The 19,807-nt window shown below is 41.9% G+C and overlaps 2 protein-coding genes across 2 annotated transcripts in view; both read right to left on the bottom strand.

The window, feature by feature from the left end:
• llgl1 (LLGL scribble cell polarity complex component 1) overlaps positions 1-12,813 on the bottom strand; it is a 40,142-nt gene extending 27,329 nt beyond the window's left edge. Inside the window, exons 1-2 of the mRNA XM_078269761.1 lie at positions 12,365-12,813; positions 8,914-9,011 (exon numbers count right to left, since the gene is read on the bottom strand). Of these exons, the coding sequence (XP_078125887.1) occupies positions 8,914-9,011; positions 12,365-12,445 (179 nt within the window). The 5' untranslated portion in view covers positions 12,446-12,813. The remainder of the gene's footprint in view (positions 1-8,913; positions 9,012-12,364) is intronic.
• A 152-nt stretch (positions 12,814-12,965) lies between these two features.
• The window catches only part of myo15aa (myosin XVAa), a 44,387-nt gene continuing 37,545 nt past the window's right edge, over positions 12,966-19,807 (bottom strand). The window contains exons 50-65 of the mRNA XM_078270449.1: positions 19,784-19,807; positions 19,343-19,467; positions 19,151-19,214; positions 18,931-19,003; positions 18,697-18,770; positions 18,472-18,554; positions 18,250-18,380; positions 18,052-18,146; positions 17,788-17,865; positions 17,235-17,331; positions 16,965-17,125; positions 16,233-16,366; positions 15,758-15,891; positions 15,344-15,477; positions 14,772-14,912; positions 12,966-14,558 (exon numbers count right to left, since the gene is read on the bottom strand). The exon at positions 19,784-19,807 is cut by the window's right edge and continues 179 nt beyond it. Of these exons, the coding sequence (XP_078126575.1) occupies positions 14,457-14,558; positions 14,772-14,912; positions 15,344-15,477; positions 15,758-15,891; positions 16,233-16,366; positions 16,965-17,125; positions 17,235-17,331; positions 17,788-17,865; positions 18,052-18,146; positions 18,250-18,380; positions 18,472-18,554; positions 18,697-18,770; positions 18,931-19,003; positions 19,151-19,214; positions 19,343-19,467; positions 19,784-19,807 (1,650 nt within the window). The 3' untranslated portion in view covers positions 12,966-14,456. The remainder of the gene's footprint in view (positions 14,559-14,771; positions 14,913-15,343; positions 15,478-15,757; positions 15,892-16,232; positions 16,367-16,964; positions 17,126-17,234; positions 17,332-17,787; positions 17,866-18,051; positions 18,147-18,249; positions 18,381-18,471; positions 18,555-18,696; positions 18,771-18,930; positions 19,004-19,150; positions 19,215-19,342; positions 19,468-19,783) is intronic.

The raw sequence follows: 19,807 nt of genomic DNA, 5'->3' as shown, positions 1-19,807 counted from the left end.
CATCCTCTGGGAACAATACATATCCACCGCATATTTGCCTAAAATTATAGCAGTGGCTAGTGGCTCTTCAAGGCTATGCTTTGAGCTAAATGCTAACGTCATTTCAATAATAATGCTAACACACTGACATGTAGCAGGTATATCGTTGCCATACCATGTTCACCATTTTAAATTTAGCATGCTAATATTTGTTAATTAATAATAAAAACACAAAGAGCAGCTATGGTTGATGGGAACGTATTTAGTTTGTTAATTAGTTTAATCCTGAGGGGGACAAGAACGTACTAAATTCCACCACAATCCATCCATCCATTAGTTGTTGGTATATTTTTGTATGAATCAAAGTGGTGGACCATCCATAGAGCCACAATGCTAGGGTGAAAAAAAAATCACTCAGCAAAAGTCCTCTTTATTTTAAATTGGTAATTGCCAGTTCCCTTGCTTAACTTATTCGGATTACACTTCTCACACTTTGCTGCATAAACATCATGAACTTGCCTTTTCAAAACATAAAGATATACTTAAATATAAAAAACAGAAACAGCAATGATAGATGAAATGCACTGCTGCAAATTCTTAGGATGCTTCGCCAAGAACATCAGAGGCTTCTCTCACAGTTCAATCAAAAGACACACACACACAGCCACACACACACACACACACACAGCCACACACAGCAAAGTAATTCAAAGGCCTTCTCAATTCAATTAGGAGATGAAAATTGAAAGCATTAATTAAATGAACCACAGACACAACTCACACTCTGAGCGGTGTATAAATGGTCTTGGATGATACGGTGTTGACATAAATGTTCAGGGTGTTCCTTACAAAGTTCAGAAACAAGAATTCAACATGGGAGACTTAAATCTTTGAGCAACCTGTTGAATTACACACTGGTTTAACAGTGCTGATCTATGCGAGGAAACCACGTAGAATAGCATGCAAAGATTTGCTGCATTGCTCACTAGAGAACCCTGAAATGCACACAATGGAGGCCTACAGTAACTCATAATCACTGAATCACTATCTCTTTCTCAAACAGACACACACACACACACACAAGTGCAATTGCCCGGTGATGCAGAGAGAGAGCGTTAGCAAGGATAAAGCGATTTCACGGTCTGAATACAGACAAACAGAGGGCATTGTCCTCCATGTCGGACACACAGACAACAGCCAGCACACTCTCCAACTCACACAAATGTGACAGAAGATTGAATTGGACAGGAAGGAAGGAGCACTAGATCCAAGGATGAATGTACAAGTTGACCACACACAGAAAGAGAGAATTAGACTATCTGCACCAGAGGAAAAAGTCAGAAAAGTTAAAAACTTCAGACTCAGTCAGTTAGACTTCAGACAACACAAGTAAAATTGGTTTTAGCTCTAAACTTCTGAGGCATCATCTGCAAGCATTTCTTTCCAACTCCCTTTCTTCCTTACACACATAGCAACACACACACACACACACACACACACACACACACACACAATCACAAACTCCTCAGACGTCTGGCAAAAGGCAGTCTACAACAAGACAAGCCAAACAACTCCACCCACCCACTAGACAAACAATCCCGTCTCATTTGCATCCTCTCCGTCAGCTAGTACCTCTCCACCCCCCCACACTTCCCTTTCTGTCCCATTGGCTCCGTGACAGCAGTCAAACTTAAAGATATACTTAATTGTCACATACAACACTACAAACATTCATGGTCCCCAGAGGATGAATTGCAATGACAGTGATAACCGTAAGGTCACACACAAGAAAACTTTCACTGGTCTCCTGGGACAGATATCCCTACCTGTGCTGCCTCTAACTACAGCATACTATACAGACAGGAGTAACAGACAATGTATTGACTGACTTTGATAGCGACAGAAGAAATTGGTCCTGGTTGTAATCTGGGAGGTTCAGGATCGTGTTCTGGCAGGATTCGGCCCAAGTGAAGCCCCACGCCTTCTTGGACCATGTAAGAGTGTTAAGCAACTTTCATGGGCCAGCTGGTGGCCTGTGAGTTTCGCATCTAGGTCAAACTGCTTGTTGAAGCATTTTTCTAACGAACGAAAGCTTTTTTTCAAAGTTACATTCTCCCCAGAGGAGAGATTTATCATCGGATGGGTTGCCATTTTACATATGAATATACTGCGTCACAGAGCTGCTAGCAGGGCTGTTTCTCACCATTATTTAACCTTTGTTTTGACAATAAAGTCACACTAAGTCAAAATCCACGTTTACATGGATCAATATCAACAAAAAGGATTGATGTAAGTAGATAGAGCTGGGCGATATGGAGAAAATCAAATATCACAATATTGTTGACCAAATACATCGATGTCGATATTGAAGGGTTCACTATTGGTGCTTTCACAAACTACCAATTTTTTACTTGAGTTAAAGTCACTGTCAAATACATACATTTGTCGTAACATTTACCTTAATAGGCCAATTATTAGCAGTGCTGCAGCTACCATTACTCTAGGTTTTTCTTCTTGACTTTAATTCAGCCAAACATCCCTACTAATTCAGCTCTTCAGGGATTGATTGTTTTTAGACAACTTTTAATTTGTCAGTTCGGGTAAATGTTTTCTTTTGCCTTCCTCAACTCTACCATTCAACAGCCTCTCCACTCTGTTTAACTTGGTAAGACCACACACCCTTTATCCCGACAGATAAACCCCCACCAACGTGTTGCCAACTGGACGGGCGTTGTTGTGTGTGTGCCCATTCATCTGTAAGTGTGTATAGGTGTGGGGGTGAGGAGACCGGCACGGACCAAAGACTGGGTAAGGAGGAGGGAGAAGAGGTTGGGTGAGACAGAAAGAGCAGAATAGAGGAATTTTAACGGCCCTGCCATTCTTCAGGAATATCAATGAGGAATAAGTTATAGTCAGGCACAGAAAAACAGACCGAGATTGAGAGATGGCGGTAGGAGAGAGAGAGAGAGAGAGAGAGAGAGAGAGAGAGAGAGAGAGAGAGAGAGAGAGAACACAGTAAGCAGTGAAAGAAAAACTGCTTTACTGTACAGGAAAGAAAGTTAAGACAGAGTTAGCAGGGAGTAGGCAGTGTGTGGGTGAGAAGAGAAAGAGGGAGGAGGCGAAGTCTGCATCTTCAGCTATATTAAAATCCTACCAAGCAATTCAATATAATTCATTTAACAAAAACAAAAAAAAGAGTTTAAGTATTTTCCTCTACAAATTAGCCTCCAATACAAACCACAGTCTGTGCAGCTAAGCACAAAAACAAATTAATGTGACTCGGTACAAATGAAAAAGCGGGAAATTGTTGGGAAAGGGCAGGAAACGCTGTGGCTGCAGCACAATTGAAAGGGAATTGTGTGGCACAAAAGAGCACATGGGGAATTTACCTTTTCCATCACAAACTACAAACATTTGTTGACTTTGAGGATGGATAAACAATTCAAGAGTCCTTCACATTAAGCTAAAGCAGCTGTCCCAGTCAATTTCTCCGGCCCGCTATGTGAATGACTTGAAACGATGAATTGAAATTCTGTCACCATTCAATTGTATACAAGTCCACGCTGTGACATTGCAAAAGTGGATGACTCACAGTACAAAAGTACAGATTTAAAATCAAGCTGCAACCCACAAAAGTGGTCATCTGCCACTAAAATGGGCAGAAATACCAATAAAAAGAAAATGAAGCTTCTGATCTTATAGATAAACACATTCTAGCATTTGCAATTTGTCGAGGGACAAGATCCGATGAATCAGTACAAAACCGGGTGATCACTCAGCGTGGTGTGTGTGTGACCAACAGGATGTCAGACAGACAGTGGGGGAGCTGACAGCTGGAGCACACCCACAAACACCGATTAAAGCTCTGCTGTGTGTGTGTGTGTGTGTGTGTGTGTGTGTGTGTCAATATTAGCATGTCCTCTGGCTGTTGCATTGCCGATACTGAAGCTTCATGGTCACGTAGTTTCACATAGTGTGACTCAGCATGTCCTGGATTGTCCAGATAATAGTCTCATACTGTTGAATGTGTGTGTGGGTAACCAGCAGGTACTGTACTACTGTAAGTAGTATTTTCTGACCTTTTTACACACAATTGATGCATTTCTACCAACAAACTCTGGTATCTGACGTGCTGAGCTGCAGACTTTTAATGCCCTCAAGCCGAAAGCACTTTTCATCCCTGGCAACTGCGCTGGTCGCCTTGGAAACCAATTCAAAAGCTTCCTTTATTAAGACTAGACTCAGCAACAAAGCTCTTACTCACCCAATCCACACACACACACACACACACGGTTAACCCAGGGCAGCGCAACATGCATTCTTCTACAGGAGACAGACTACTCAAGATCGACCCACCACCCCCACACATGATCTCTCTCAACATACACACATACGCACAAAACTCCACACCACATTGTCCCCCTTCCCTCTGCTGAGCCCCAGTCTGTGGTCGAAGCAGTAACTCTCAGGGCGTAATATGACTCTGCCTTTATAAACACGCAGCGAGTGAGAGACGGAGAAAAAGCAAAGAACAAGTGAGAAACTCAAGCAAGAGGCTGAAAGAGAGGAGACGAGGTGTAATCATGCCAAGACGGAGAACAGAAGTTCAAAGTCATTGTGCAATTTTCAACCGTTTCTTGGGTGAATAGCCTCTACGTCTACTCGGCCAAACTTTCTCTTCAGTTTTTTGTCTCTTACTACCCCTCGACACACGACACACAGCGTACGCTGCTCATGCGTCAGTGCGTGTGAGAATCAAACCACACATCTGGCACCAACACTGGAAGTGTAAGTGTGTGTGTGTGTGTACTACAGTACTAGCAGGTATGCTGGCAAGCATGTCTAGGTCAAACCCAAATCAGTAAGTCTGTGAGATCATCAGGGAATGTGAACATACACAAAAAACATACTTATTCAAAACGATGGCTTCGTTTCAACTAAAACTGGTTTTCAGAACAAAATTGAGGTAAAGTTTGTAAGGCCTGAGATTAGAGCTGAAAAGGTTAGTCGATTCATCGATGAGTCAATCAACAGGAAAATAATCTGAAACCGTTTTGATAAACGTCTCATCGTTTCAGTCATTTTTCAGGATTTTTTTTACACCCCATTTGTTCTTTGGTCTTGTTTCGTGTTGCCTCATCGTGTTAACCATGTCATGTCACCCAATGTATTATTTCATTTTTGACTCAGTCTCACTTGTCATACCTCGCTTCACTAAACAAAAAAGTATAAACAATAAATACATAAGATGGTTTCTCCAGTCTTGCTTGCTGTGATGTGCATAACAACAGCTTAAAAGTGACCCAATGCAGTTGTTCCTGACCTTTCTGGCCCAAAAAAACAAAGCAATGTCCACTGGCAACGCTTCGTCAGGTTGCAAGAGTTATGAGAAGTTCGACAAAAGATCGCTTTCCTTCTCAAACCGTTTCATCTGAATGATTTTAGAGGCATGAAGCCCGAAACACTGATCGAATGCAATGACATTTGTGAAACAAGATACTTTTGTACTTTTACTTTTGTCAACTTTCACATATTCTCTGTGGGTATACATGCTGACTTTCCAAATTTCCAACAGCAGCTGGGACCTTGTTAAAAAGCAGGATGACTAGTCTGAGCTCTGTAGTAGTCATTTTGTTAGAGTAGGTATAGCTGTGTAGTGGAGATTTTTTTTCCTCCCCTTCCATCTCTTTTGCACTCCCTTGTCTCCACTGCCTCTGTTTATCTCCCTCTGGGGTGCAAGTGCCTGGTACCACCAGTCTCTCTCTGAAAGAGTTGATTCTCCAGTCTAACGCACCAGCACATAACACACAGCCGCAGTGAGACTCCCTTTACACACCGATAAATGATAAACCATACACAGCCGCTATGAACATGCATTTAAATTTAAACCCCGACATGTTCGTGTTCATAAATCCTGTCACGTGCTCCCCACAGCAGAGGCCTGCACTACGAAGCAAGATTTGGCGTTAACGAGGTAAACTTCAGGTTCAACCCAGGGTTTTGTGTATCACGACGGTGGATCACTTGTTACCGGGTTAAATCGCCGCGGTAACTTATGCTGAACACCTAACCTGCTCGGGAGCAGCTTACGTTGGAGATCAGAGATCAACCGGTGTAAAGCACCGCCTGCTGACCAATCAACACTCGGTTGATAACGGCGTCACCGTTCTTAAAAGATCAGCTGGAGCTCGGTGGGCGGAGAGAGAGAGAGGTGCGCTCAGAAAAGTTAAAACATTTAGAGACCGACAACCCCGTTAACATTCCTTGATTGGTATTTTTATGAAAGATATAGATTTTCAGCGCAGGGAATTCGCCTATGTATAGGTTATTTGTCAGCATCTTGAGCCGTGTGTTGCCAATGCGACACATCGGTTTGAATTATGTTTTTATAATTTTTTATTTGCTCCCACGATCGCGTACCACTGCCAGGGTCCCAACTGAAATAATAGGCTAAAGCAACAACAGTTTATGGAAAGCACAAGTGTAATTCTGGTCAGATCTTGTGCCTGACTGATGGGGAAGTGATATTGATAAGCGTTGTGATTTACGCATATACAGCGTCGGCTATTTTTTGCCAGCTTTCCTTCCTGTTTTAGGAAGCAGCGACTGAATTGCGTTTTGCCTGCAAAATCGTGTCTGTGTTCTTCATATTTATGTAGAATTATAGTTTGCTCTTCTTATGTAAAATATGCGACTCTGGTAGATGTTTGCGATTGGTCACGATGTGCAAACACCGCCTCTTTTATGTGAACGCGCGCCGCTGGATTGGGAAACCCTGGGTTGACTGAACTAGTTGTTGACCACCGTCGTGACACAGCTTATGCGGCACCGCGGCTGTTAGGGTTAGTGAAGCCGAGTGACTGAAATAAATCCAGTACAGGCCTCAGGTCTTACACTCACTAACGAAAACACGCGAAGCCAAACGTGAAAGATGGGAGGCATACACGCGAAACTAACGTCGTTAACATATGCTTTAAATCTTCGATCTTCATTTTCTAAAGGATGATGGTGCTTGACCAGTAATTAAGCGGAATATCCAACTCTGAGCAAACCTACTTACAACAACAAAGCAGCAGACTGATAGTTAGCCCGCTATTAACTACACAACCGTCATGGTAAGCATGACAGAGCTGGCGGCCATAAAAGATTAGCGAGATCAACAACATGTCAGAGCTGTGTCATGTGGACAGTACATGAGCAGCCGAGCTGCTGGAATTTCTGACACACTGACCAAATTATGGTTCTGCTGCAATGCATCCCCCGAGCCAAACCGATGCTCATTTCCAGCAGAGCTTCGCTCAATCTTCCATCTTATTCTGTGTTGCTCAAACAGACGCAGTCTTGCACTGCCACTGTCAGGGGCTGGGGCTTAAGATTCCCACTGACCACAAGCTCAAAAAACTGCATTTATGGTATTCTGGGCCTCCAAGGATGGAAGCATCTGCCAAATAGCGTATGTAATGATGTTGTTTTGTTTTTCCGTAGTGGTCTTATCTTAATAGCTCTGGCCAGCAGGCCTATCGGCTAGGACAACACTTCGCTCGCTCAAGTAAATTGCAGCGATCTGGAGGCGGTGACAGCTTTATAACGGAGTACAGTAGGGCAGGAACACAAGCAGTCAGATGATCACACAGGTGTTAAACAAAACCCCCACTTTGACTGTATTATCTAAACCACTTAAAGCTTTAGTGCGTAGTTTCTGTGTCCCCCGGTAGGAATTCTAAGTAATGACGCAGTTGCTTGTAGCCAAGGAGGACACGGAGGATTAAAAAAACACGATGGACTCTTCAGACATTTAGTTTGTGAGAGAAAACATTTTACTATAATCAACTCAAAAGAATAATGGCCACAACTATTCAAATAAACCCCAGAAAGTAAAAAATGAGTACATTTCCTCAAACATTGTCAGTTTAGAAGGAAATGAAGTCGTCTTCAGTTAAGTGGTGCAGACAGTGCAACTTCCCATAGAGACAGAGAGCAGACACAGCAATGCACTGCTCTACTAAACTGGTGTTACATAAACAGCTCTGCTGTAGATACATCTGATCAGTATTTCCTTAACACTCATAAAGCACGATGAGGCAAAACTCAATTAGCTTCAAAAAGGTTTTTATAAAATAAAAAATTTGTAAAAATTGTATATAAAAACCATAACATTTATAAAAATGTTACAAAGGTTGTTAGGTATTTAAAAAAAAAAATAGTGTGGCCCCTTGTGTGGGCATGGGGATGTTCAAATGACATTAAGATTCAGTAGTTCTCATCCTACAACCTGCACAAGAGACAAAATATTACACATGAATATACGAAAAAAAAGCACGACAGATGAAACACTGACTTCTGTTACCCTCAACCCTACAGCGGAAGACAATGCAGTAGCTGCACCCAGTGCTGATGTACAAATAAACAGAGCGGCACTTCAAAGATGTAAACTGACAAAACCGGAAGAAAAACTGTTTCTGTACTCTACCAGCCACTGCTCAGGGGTTCTCTTTGTCATGCAATCTGTAGTCGGCTTGATTTTGGGACGCATAGTCAGTTGGGACAATAATTAGAGCCTAAAAATAGCACATCATCAAAATACATTCTTATCATTTGTTTGAGAAAAACATACAAAGACACTTTTTTGTGCTAGCCCATTTCTGATTTGTTTGTTCTGATTAATACAGTGTAACTACTAAGAGATTATGGACTTGTGGACTGGACTGCAAGCTGACTGATTGGTTGAACTACAGTATTCTTAGTTTTATTTTATGGGATTCAGACAATTTATTGATTGAAATTACCATATCAGTCAACTCGGATCGGTAAGAGATTCATAAAGTTGGTTATTTCAAAAATTCAGTTTATCGACTAGCCTTACTGGGATTGACGCCCCCCCCCCCCCCCTTCTGTTAAATGCATGAGCTCAGCTCAGTGATAATAAAAGGATACACTTTGATGGCTCCCGACTTTGTCCCGATGGCCATAAGTTCCAGCTTGGGGTCAAAGGCCAAAGCACTGGGCTGATGAGGGAACCCATGCTCCACAGTCTAAAAGAGAAACATAGAGCAAAGGAGTGGGAACGACAAACAGATGAGAGAGAGAGAGAGAGAGAGAGAGAGAGAGAGAGAGAGAGAGAGACAATAACAGATGACACAAGAAAGAAGACAATAAAAATGTTTGTATTAATTTTTTTTTGTTCCTCGGCTCTGTCTGTGAGTGTGCCTGTCTGACTGTAAAGTCAGAGAGGCGTCTAAAAGGGAGGACACCCTTAATAAAGTTAGAGGAAAGTTCTTAAAAAGGCACTGAGGGCAGCAGCATTGCTTTATTACAACGCTCTGCAGACTTTGTTAAATGGGATTAACGTAAATTCACAGCTTTTCTTTCTGCCCATGTCAGGAGAAGGCGAGATAGCTGGGAATACATTTAGATGTACAGGGTAAAAAAAAAGAGCAGAAACTTTGCAGAGATATACCTTAAGCCTATTTTAAAAGGGGGTCTTTTAAATGTTGTGGCCAACGATCCCTGAGTGGGCTCGGCGTCCAAGAAATTTGGAAATTAGATATTTAGTTGGAACTCAGTTATGAGGTAAAACATTAACTCTTTTCGGTTTTTTAAAGTGCCAGTCTGATCAAACACACAGAGTCACAGCAAAGTAACAGTCCTGTAGAGAGACCACCTTTGGGATAGCTGTGACAGCTGGTGCCAAACCTTTAAAAAGTGTGTGTGTGTGTGTGTGTGTGTGGTGTGTGTGTGTGTGTGTTGTCACAGTGCAACAAACTTTGCATTTACTTTGTGGGTACAGAGAGAAAAATCAATTGGCAACTGTTTTGATTATCAGTTAATTATAATAGTTTCAGTGACTTTTTTGGGGGGCAAAAATGTCACAACTTTTCTTGTTCCAGCTTCTCAAATGTGAGCGAAAAGTTGCAGTTTTTCTTTTTCATGTGATGATAGTAAATGAAAAGTTTGTCTTTGGTTTTTGGACTGTTTGTCCAACAAAATAAGCAATCTGAATATTTCACTTTTAACTCTGGTTGATTGTGATAGACATTTTGGACATGGATTAAACAATTATGAAAATAATTGTCAGTTTTGGTCCTACTCACATCTATATGTTTGCACTAATTCTGAGAAGAATTATTTTGTTGCCACCAACTAGGCTAACCCCTTCTGCTGGACATCCTGACGTGAAGCAACAACTACGGTACAAAAACATGCATCTTGGCTGCACAATTAAACATACAATATAATGAACTTAATCTGGAATAGCTTACTTTCCAGGCATTCTTGCCATTTGCGATGGCAAACAACTGAAATCGTGGAAAGCCTGATTTTGGTACAAAAAATGCATTCCCTTTCAAGGTACTTATTTCAACATGTGTGTCATAATGAGACTTCTCACTCCCGCTACTCAGAAACCTGGGGTTACGTAAGTAACGTTAAGTTCTGAATGCCTCATGGGAACCAGGAATCTGCGACTCATGAAAAGCTGATCAACATTTCTCATTAGACAGTTTCTCACAGAACAGTTTATTCATCAAAGAAATACGAGCTTAATTCGATAAGATACTGATACATTGCGTTTTAGAGTACCTGTCAAGTTCAAGTACTTTGTACTCAACGACAACGCATTTAATTAAGACTCTGGCCATTGATTTATTACCATGATGTGAAAGAAAGATCTGTTTGATGTGATTAAAGAAGAAAAATCACATTGCATATTGATTGAATGATTTTAGTTGAAATAAGGCTAAATAATACTGCTAATCACTTTGCTAATATAATGCAGCAATACATTTTCTTCACATTTATGCTAGATTATCTGCATTCCTAAATAATCTTGAGTGGGGTTCGTCATGTATGTCATAAGTCATGTGTGTCATGTCATTATCACAGCGCGTGATATCGTGGCTTTCAACATCTAAAAGCTATGCAGACAGCGGCCTCACCTAACCTGAGTTCAAGGCCACAGCAGTGCTCAAACTGTTTATTTGTACAGTAGTCTATCTACACTACCAGTCAAAAGTTTGGGGTCACTTAGACATTTCCATTCCGCTCCATTATAGACAGAATACCAGCTGAACTCAGTTGCATTGTTTTTTTAACCAGGGCAGCAGTTTTCAGATTACATTATGTGCTAACATAATTGCAAAAGGGTTCTCGACTGTAGAAAGAAGTGGCTGATCTTTAATGCAGTATCTACATTGCCCATTTACTAATCTGATTTCATTTTAAAAAGCTAACTGAGAAAACATTAGCGAACCCTTTTGCAATTATGTATGCACATAATGTAATCTGAAAACTGCTGCCCTGGTTAAAAAAAGCAATGCAACTGATCTCAGCTGGTATTCTGTCTATAATGGAGTGGAATGGAAATTTCTAAGTGACCCCAAACTTTTGACCGGTAGTGTACATGTAGATCATGTTGGAAACATAAGCCTACAGGTCATCCAAAAAGACAACCTGCAACAGATATTTGATATGCACAACTATCAATACAATCCATGGACGTCAAGGTACTTTTAGGCTCCCACCAGTTTGGCAACAGTGGTCAAGGTGAAAACATGAGGCTTACTGAAAGTGCAGCTGGGTAATAAATACATCTCAGCACTGCTGGCTAGTGAGTAAGAGGGGAAGGCTGATAAGACTTAAAGAAGCTGAGGTTTAGATCCATGTGGATGTGATGCCAGAGTTGCATGCAATCTGACACGCATGGTTTCACCCATAGACCCTTAAACACTGAAACAAGAAGAGGTCTGAACTCTCAGCACCATAAAAGCAGCCAGGAACACCCCGCACCCACCTCCAATCGTTTACATACAGTGTCGTCTTGGTTTCAATGAAAAACCTATGAAAGGGATACGAGAGTTAAAACTGTCACCACACATGACAGCCATCTTGATCAAAATCTGAATGAAATATGAGTCACACTACTCACAACAAGCATCAAACTGCTGCAACACAACTCAAACTAACCGTGTTAATGTGTAGCCTGATCATGCCTATCACTGACATAATCAGTTGTTGATGGTTAATTACACTAATGTTAGGTCTACAACGACAAGTCCTTGGTGCTGTTCACTTTGAACGCGGGCCTCGTTTGGGTGAAAGCCAATTAACACGCCGTGAAAACAACTGAACCCACGCACACACATCAACAAAGCACCCTGCATGCGTGCAGGTCCAGCATGCACTGCAAACCATCAGAAGCAGTTCTTTTCTGTTTCTAGCTGGAAACAGCAACAGAGAGGAGCGGCCGGGGCAAATGCTGCAGTGAGCTCGACTTAAAAACCTGGTCCCGTTTTGAGATAACTAACGTTAGATAGTTTTGGGTAGCAGCAGAAGAGGAGAGAAGAGGATTAAACCCCCTCCCTCCCTCTCCTCCGTCCCGTTACTTTACCTTGTTGAAGGCGAAAAGCTCCTGTTTTATCTTCTCTCTCTGTGGGTCGGTGCCCTGCCGACGAAACCTAAACTTCATCATCTTGAAGCCGGGCAGTGGGCAGGCAGGACTGGGGGTGGGACGGAGAGGAAAACACGGAGATAATGACCCGGGGTTCTCGGCGGCTGGAGAAGCGGTACGGCGAAGTCGGACGATGCTAAGCTAGCTAACAGAGTAGCCCATGCAGGCTGAAAGAGGGGCTGCGGGGCTGCTGCTGCTGCTGCGGCTGTCCTCCTTTCTCTCTCCCTCCTGGTGCTGTTTAGGTCGTGGTGGGTTTGACCACAGCCCCCACCTCTTCCCGGTTCACACGGACCCCGTTGTTGTTAACCAATGAGGGCGAAGAAATCTGCGAGCAATTACTCAGAAACGCCCACAGAGCCAAGCGCTCCGGAGGGGGATGTTCGGTTTGCAGCATAGGACACACCGGATGCACGTCCCACTTACATCATCAATACCCATCGTCAATACAAGGCGTTAAACGGTGAGTCCGTTATGACTTTTTTTTAAATGAACCAAAATCACACGAGAGTAATTAATGCTTACAAACTTTAATGTACAACATTATTCACAGGCATTAGATATGTACAACAGCTATTTACAAAAATATATACATTGTACAAATAGTAATCTTAAGTAGTGCAGAGTTCAGTGATGTGGCCTTTAACTGTGTGCCAAAATATTCTGTTGTTTCCCCTGTCATAGGCTGTCATTCCCTTGATTTCATGATAGCCAAGAACATAAGAACAAAATAATTTAAATTGTGGCCTGTTCCTGTGGCTGCCTTCTCTTGTTTTCATTCTAAATGCATCTTTATAAAAAATAGAATATCCTATGAGCGCACAAATAAGTTATGAAGATTAATCCATAAGCATTTGTTGATGTTAAAGGGAAGATAAGGTTATACTTAACTTTGCTAGTTATTTGTTTAAGTTTCACACATTTCAGTTTCTTTGTAGAGAGCCAACCACCGCAGGTGTTCCTACCCTTGGTCAGTGCAAGACCACATTTCTATTCAAAGTTGCCCTAGGTTTAATGCTAATCAAATCAGTTCTTCTGAAGTGGGGAAGGTACAGTAAATTAAAGCCTCTCATCAATTATAGTCTCAGCCCTTTAAAGCAGTCATGGCAGACAAGATCTTAAACAGTTTTGGCTAAAAATGTCAAACAAAAACATTAATGAGTTCAGTCTGAAAGTACATTTATCCATTCTCGCATTGCCTCCACAGCGCTGCGGAGGAAGGTCTGGCTACTCCACACAGCATTCCGGGATGGGAGAAAAACGTGCTCTGGTTTATTGGCATTTCTTTAAACCAATCACAATCACCTTGGTTGTTTTAGTGGAACATGTACATCCAAAAAACACAAAGAAAGCGGAAGGTAACGGACATCCGGCCGAAAAGAGTGAAATCCGGCAGAATTTTCGGCGGCAACGGAGTAATCCCAGAAGTGGAAAGTCGTGGATATAGACTAATCCAATTCTCAGTTTCTATTCCTTACATTGCATCATAGACACATGGATGCATTAAACTCAGTGGTGTGTGTGTGTGTGTGTGTGTGTGTGTGTGTGTGTGTGTGTGTGTAGGTCTGTACTGACATACTGGAAAGATAACTGTTTATGCCTATTTCTACTTTATGTTAATGCTGTGGGTATAACCATTTACTATTATTTACTTTTTTTTAAGCAAATGCCCCAAAAGTCACTTGTTCCAGCTTCTCAAATGGGAATATAGAATATAAAATGCTGGTTTTCTTACTCTTCTATGATAGTAAACTGAATATATTTGGGTTTTGGACTGTTGGTTGGACTAAACAAGCCATTTAAACATGACAATATGATTATGATTTCGCTCTTCTCTGACATTTTATAGACCAACAGTTAATAAAGAAGACAATCCTTGGTTGAATACACAAACTATGTCATCAACATCATCACCATACATTCACCACATTACAGAAACATTAGCTTTAGATATCAAAATATTTGATTTTTAAAATAGAGGTAGATACAGTACATTTATAAGGCATAAAGTGGGACTTCTCTGTGTGTGTTCGTGTTATAGCAGGGTGATTTCACTTGGCGGCAAAGTGAGTCTCTTTTCTCTGACAGACAACATGTTCTCCATGTGCATGGCGATGACTCGGCACAGCTCCAGGCCCTGGAAAACACACACACACACACACACACACCATGGCATTTAAGGTGGTGAAATGCACAGGAAAAATACATATTGCAACGGCAACTGTCTTTTATCAACTGTCTCATGCACGCACACACACACACACACACACACACACACACACACACACACACACACACACACACACACACACACACACACACACACACACACACACACACACACACACACCTGCTCCAGCTGTAGCTGTGTGATGCGCTGGTTGAGCAGGTCTCCTATCATGATCTCCACATATGGATAACTGGAGCCTGAAGTTGGTCTCTGAGTGCGAGTTGACTGTACCTCCTTTAGAGGGAAACGCACCATGGCCTCCTAATTACACACACATAAACCAAATATATGTATAAATACACACACAAACAGGCAAGAAACACTAGCAAACATACTCTGACAGATAGATATGCACCTATTAAAAGTAAAAACACCATACAGGATCTAATAGACAGAAGCAGACAGTAAACACAATAACCAGCAGAGGGAGCCAAATGCTTCGTTTTCAAATAAATCTTTTTTTCTTTTTTTTTTTTTTTGCAGTAGTTTGCTTTTAATGTAAATGGATCAAGGCGATGTTAAATGTGTACTAAATTTATACTGTTACACTCAGCTGCCCGCTATCATTTTTTGCCAGCTCGCCCTGGAATGTGAAGCATGCAAAATTTCACAGATTGGTTCTGTGTTTGATTGAATTGTTTGCATGTGTGTGTGTGTGTGTGTGTGTGTGTGTCTGTGTGTCTGTGACATACATGAGTATCCTTATTAAGAAAGTGCAGTCCATTCAGATTTACGGCCAGGATGCACGGGGCATGGATGGAGGCGGAGCTACAGCTCTGGATGTAGAAGAAGGAGGAGCCGAACATGGGGAAGGCACTGACTAGACCTGGGGCAAAAACACACAAAGGGTAATTTTTTTATATGGTAGCATATTCAAGAGTCAGTTATTTTCAAGAAAAGTAGTAACATGACATGTCAGTGTGGCTTGGAACAATTATTATCTTCATTACTTTCCAATGCAACTTTCTAAGATCGAAGAAGTAGAATATAACTGGTTATTAAATTACTTGAGTGGAATTAAAGAAAAATATAGGTGTCCATGGAACACACTGTTACTGTCACTTTTAGAAATACACATACACACTCACACACCGCTGTGGTCTTACCAAGGAACTGTGCTCGAGCCTGGTGTGGGTTTAAGGGCTGGACCTGCTGCACGTGTTGAGTTGTCATATTCAGCCAATGCTGTGAACCCTGTTTGCTGTAGAACTGTGGAGGGATGCACTCCTGCACCTCACGCCTAAAAACACACACACACACACACACACACACACACACACACACACACACACACACACACACACACACACACACACACACAAAAAGCAAACTAGTGATACCTAAGAGGCAGCAGTTATATATATTCTACATGTGTAAGTGTGTTTGCAAATTTGTGAAGACGCACCTGTGATTGTCATATATGCATGAGTGAAGTCATGTTTTGTGGGTGTTTGTAAGCATTTTTGCATGCTTGTCTATGGAGGGTTAGCTTTCGGGAACCAAATGGAAAGCTCATGGCACTGACACTGATAGTTAGGGCAAAAAGTGAAGTATGTGTATGACTTTGTATACTGTATTTACAGGGTGGGCAGGTAGACGGTGTCCTTGGCGCGGTGCTGTAGGGCAGCCAGTCTGGCGATCTGCTTCATATGCTGGTCACTGGCCTTACCCGGAGGAACCACACTCAGCAAGGCCTTCAGGTAGTCTGGCAGCACCTTGAAGAGAGACAGAGAAAGTAAAGTTATCTTATGTTAGTGTGTATTTTATTGTATGTCACTGCTAGTTTTGCGATAGAAAATTTCAAATCTTGACAGATTTGTCAGACTTGTGCTTATCGAAGTGAGTCTGCTGTCACAAAAATGGCAAAGCTACAAATGACATACAGGGATAGTCAAAACGCATGTTTCAACAAAGGCAACATTTTCACTGCAGAAACCCATACAGAGAAAAAGAGAAGGACGTGGATCTAGTCTTCCCATGGCTTAAGAGGAGAACATGGGACAGCAATTCTGCAATGGGAACTATACTATAGAGGTAATGTCTACTGTATCTCCACGTGATCGTGTGAATTGTTGTAAAACCATAACCTGACGTGCCAGATTGTTTGTTAACACAGAACCATCTGAGAAGCCGTCTTTGGAAACTGTAAGGGAAAGGGGAGGCACCTTCAAAAAAATACCTGGCAGGTGATTGGATGAACTATCTATCTCGTAAAACCAGCCACACAGGAAGAATAAGAGTCATTTCAGGTTGTATTAGGTACAGTAGAAACAGGATGTCAGCTGTCCAACATTTCATACCGTAGATCTCTACCTGATTATAGTGCATGGTCACATAGAGTTCGTTGTCAAGTTTTAAGGCCAGACTCCATATGACTCTCCTGAACCACAGACTGTAGTTGGCATCCACTGGCTCTGCCTCTGTAGCAATGTCCAGGATGTACTCGCGCTTGTTCAGGGGACGCACATTCTGACCTACACAGAAACACAGTTGAGTTATTATCACTTTATCTATAGTGTATTGCTGTATGTTGAGACTGTTTGCATTGTAGGACTTCATAACGACATGCTAGATCCTTGTTACCTTTGTGTGTGACCAAAAAGATGGCATATTCATCCAAAGCCTCCTGCCTCTGTAGTCCCATCTCATAGCAAAGCTCCTCGATGACATCCAAAGCAACCTGAAACAAAGAAATTGATTCTCAATTCAGCAATGTTGCCGTCATGTTGAGCCACAAATTCAGCATCTGTTTTTGTTATGTATAAAAGTTACAATCAGGTCTAATAACTCTACAATATCATTTCGGGGGTGGAAGTAGCTCAGTCTGTAGGGGGTTGGGAACCGGAGGGTCACCGGTTCAAGTCCCAGTACGGACCAAAGTACAGAGTGTGGATTGGTAGCTGGAGAGATGCCAGTTCACCTCCTGGGCACTGCCAGGTACCTCCCCAACCGCTCAGGGCACTGGCAGCCCACTCACTCTGACATCTCTCCATATGTGCATGAATAGGTCCTTAACATGTGTGTGTATTGCAGGCCTGTGTGTAGTGATTTCTAACAAACAGAGTGTAAATTGTATCAATAAACAGTATAAATGATTAAATTCACTTAGTGTGATGTGTGTGTGTGCGCCACTCACAGAGCACGTCTTGATTTTCAAGTGCCTTTCGATCCCACCTGGCAGCAGGAACAACTGTCTCTTGGAACTCCGCCCAGCCTGCACGCAAACAACCAATCAGAGGGAAACGTCATACAAGTATTATAATACAATACAGTGTAGATTGGCTATATATCACATTATTATTATTCCCTTTTTTCATCAAATGTTCCTTTTGTGCATATTTGACTATGCTACAGTATATAAGCCATATAAGAAGACTGCATGGCTGAATTAGACACTAACCAGCATGGCTTTGAGTTCCATGCTGTTGGGAAACTGTATACGTCCGCCATATTGAAAAGTCCTCCTCAGATTCTGCTCACATGCCTTGGCAATCCCTGTCAATTAAAAGCAACAGATGGATTAAAACTTAGAATACAGTCAGACTGGTAGTGATGGGCTGTAGCATCTTTTCTCTGGATGGATGAATGGATTGTCTACCTTGGTACTGCATCCCGGGGCTGTCGCAGGCATCCTGCAGGAACTTCATCAGAAATGGCTTCATCACATCAGAGCAGCGATGGAAAGCTGTCAGGATGTACAACAGCCTCCATCCTCTCTGACAACTGTCCCTACACACAACATACACGGAACTACAAATTAAAGCCTCTACAATTAAGTCCTCAGTCAGCACGTGATGTAAAACGTATACAAGAGTCTTACGGTTTGGAGCTGGTGTTGGCGGTAACTTGCTTCATCACCTGGCAGTAGGCTTCATCCTTTATCAGGCCATGGTCGCCACTTAACTAGAATTATGAGAACATGCATGAAGATAAAGGATTTTGTTTCAGGCTTGTTGTTTTCCTTCTCTTTTAGTCTCTCTCTTTATCATCTTAATATTTATTATAAGCCAATCAAATATGTGAGCGTGTTTAAGTGTTTGTGTACCTTCAGTAAAGAGGTGACCAGGTCCTGTTCAGTCTGACCTTTCAGTGGGAAGTCTCCCATGAACTTCATTATGTCTGGACGAAAACAGTCAACATGGAAACAAATGATCTCTCCCTCTTTCAAAAACCCAATCAGATCTGAAGACCTGCGTTTTTCTCTACAACAGCAAACTTTAAATTCTTCTAACTCCTATGTACAGTATATCCATCTCTCCTTCTCTTACTCTCCTCTCACCTAAGAAGATGTCAGCAGCCACTCTGTTCATCCCACTGTCTGAGAAGTCGATTAAAGACTCCTGGATGGGAGACTGGAGAGACAAAACACATAACAAGGAACAAGAAATATATATGCGCAGCAGTACAACACACAATATGGTTAAAACTAAGATAACGTATACAAGAATGCAAATATATTTTTAAATGATTATACTTTGAAGCAAACTTAGCTGCTTTACCTTGGAGAATTTGACCATGTCAACAGGGTCCCTGCCCTCCTTCCCCTTTTTTGCTTTCTGATCACTAAGGGCAAAATTCATGCAGCAGTTATGTACTGTGTGTGTATGCCAATTTAATTTGTCACAGGGAGAACCAATATGTATAAAGTGAGGACATTTTGACAATATTTAGGCAGCAAGTGTGCGTCTGACCTTTTGATCCTCTGCGCCTCTCTGAAGTACTTCTTGGCAAACTCAACCATGTGGTACTGGCCGCTGTGCAGAGGCAGGTCGTCCAGTTGGACACTCAGACTGTCCCCATACATCTCATTTACTACCTGATACACACACATACACAGCCACAGTTGTAAAAAGCTAAGCAGCAGTGCCACTTAAAGGAACACCAAGGATGGAATATCTACAAAATATTTCCTTTTCTGCCAAACCAATATTCCAACATATACTGTATAAACATCAGCTTGTACCATAATATAGGGGTTTTATTCTTGCTGAAATCTGAAAGTTATTCTCGCCCTTAGCCTTGTGTTCAGATTCATTCAGATTTCTTTTTCCTGATGTAGTGTGGAAGCTAAAAATAAACCTCATGTACAAAAATGCAGCTGTAATGGCAGTAAACAACTTCCTGGTCTGCACCTGTGTGGAGAGGTCGAGCTCATG

This window comes from Sander vitreus, chromosome 15, assembly GCF_031162955.1.
Source record: "Sander vitreus isolate 19-12246 chromosome 15, sanVit1, whole genome shotgun sequence".
Taxonomy (NCBI): domain Eukaryota; kingdom Metazoa; phylum Chordata; class Actinopteri; order Perciformes; family Percidae; genus Sander; species Sander vitreus.
The sequence above is the reverse complement of the archived record's forward strand: the minus strand, read 5'-3'. Positions and strand labels throughout refer to the sequence as shown.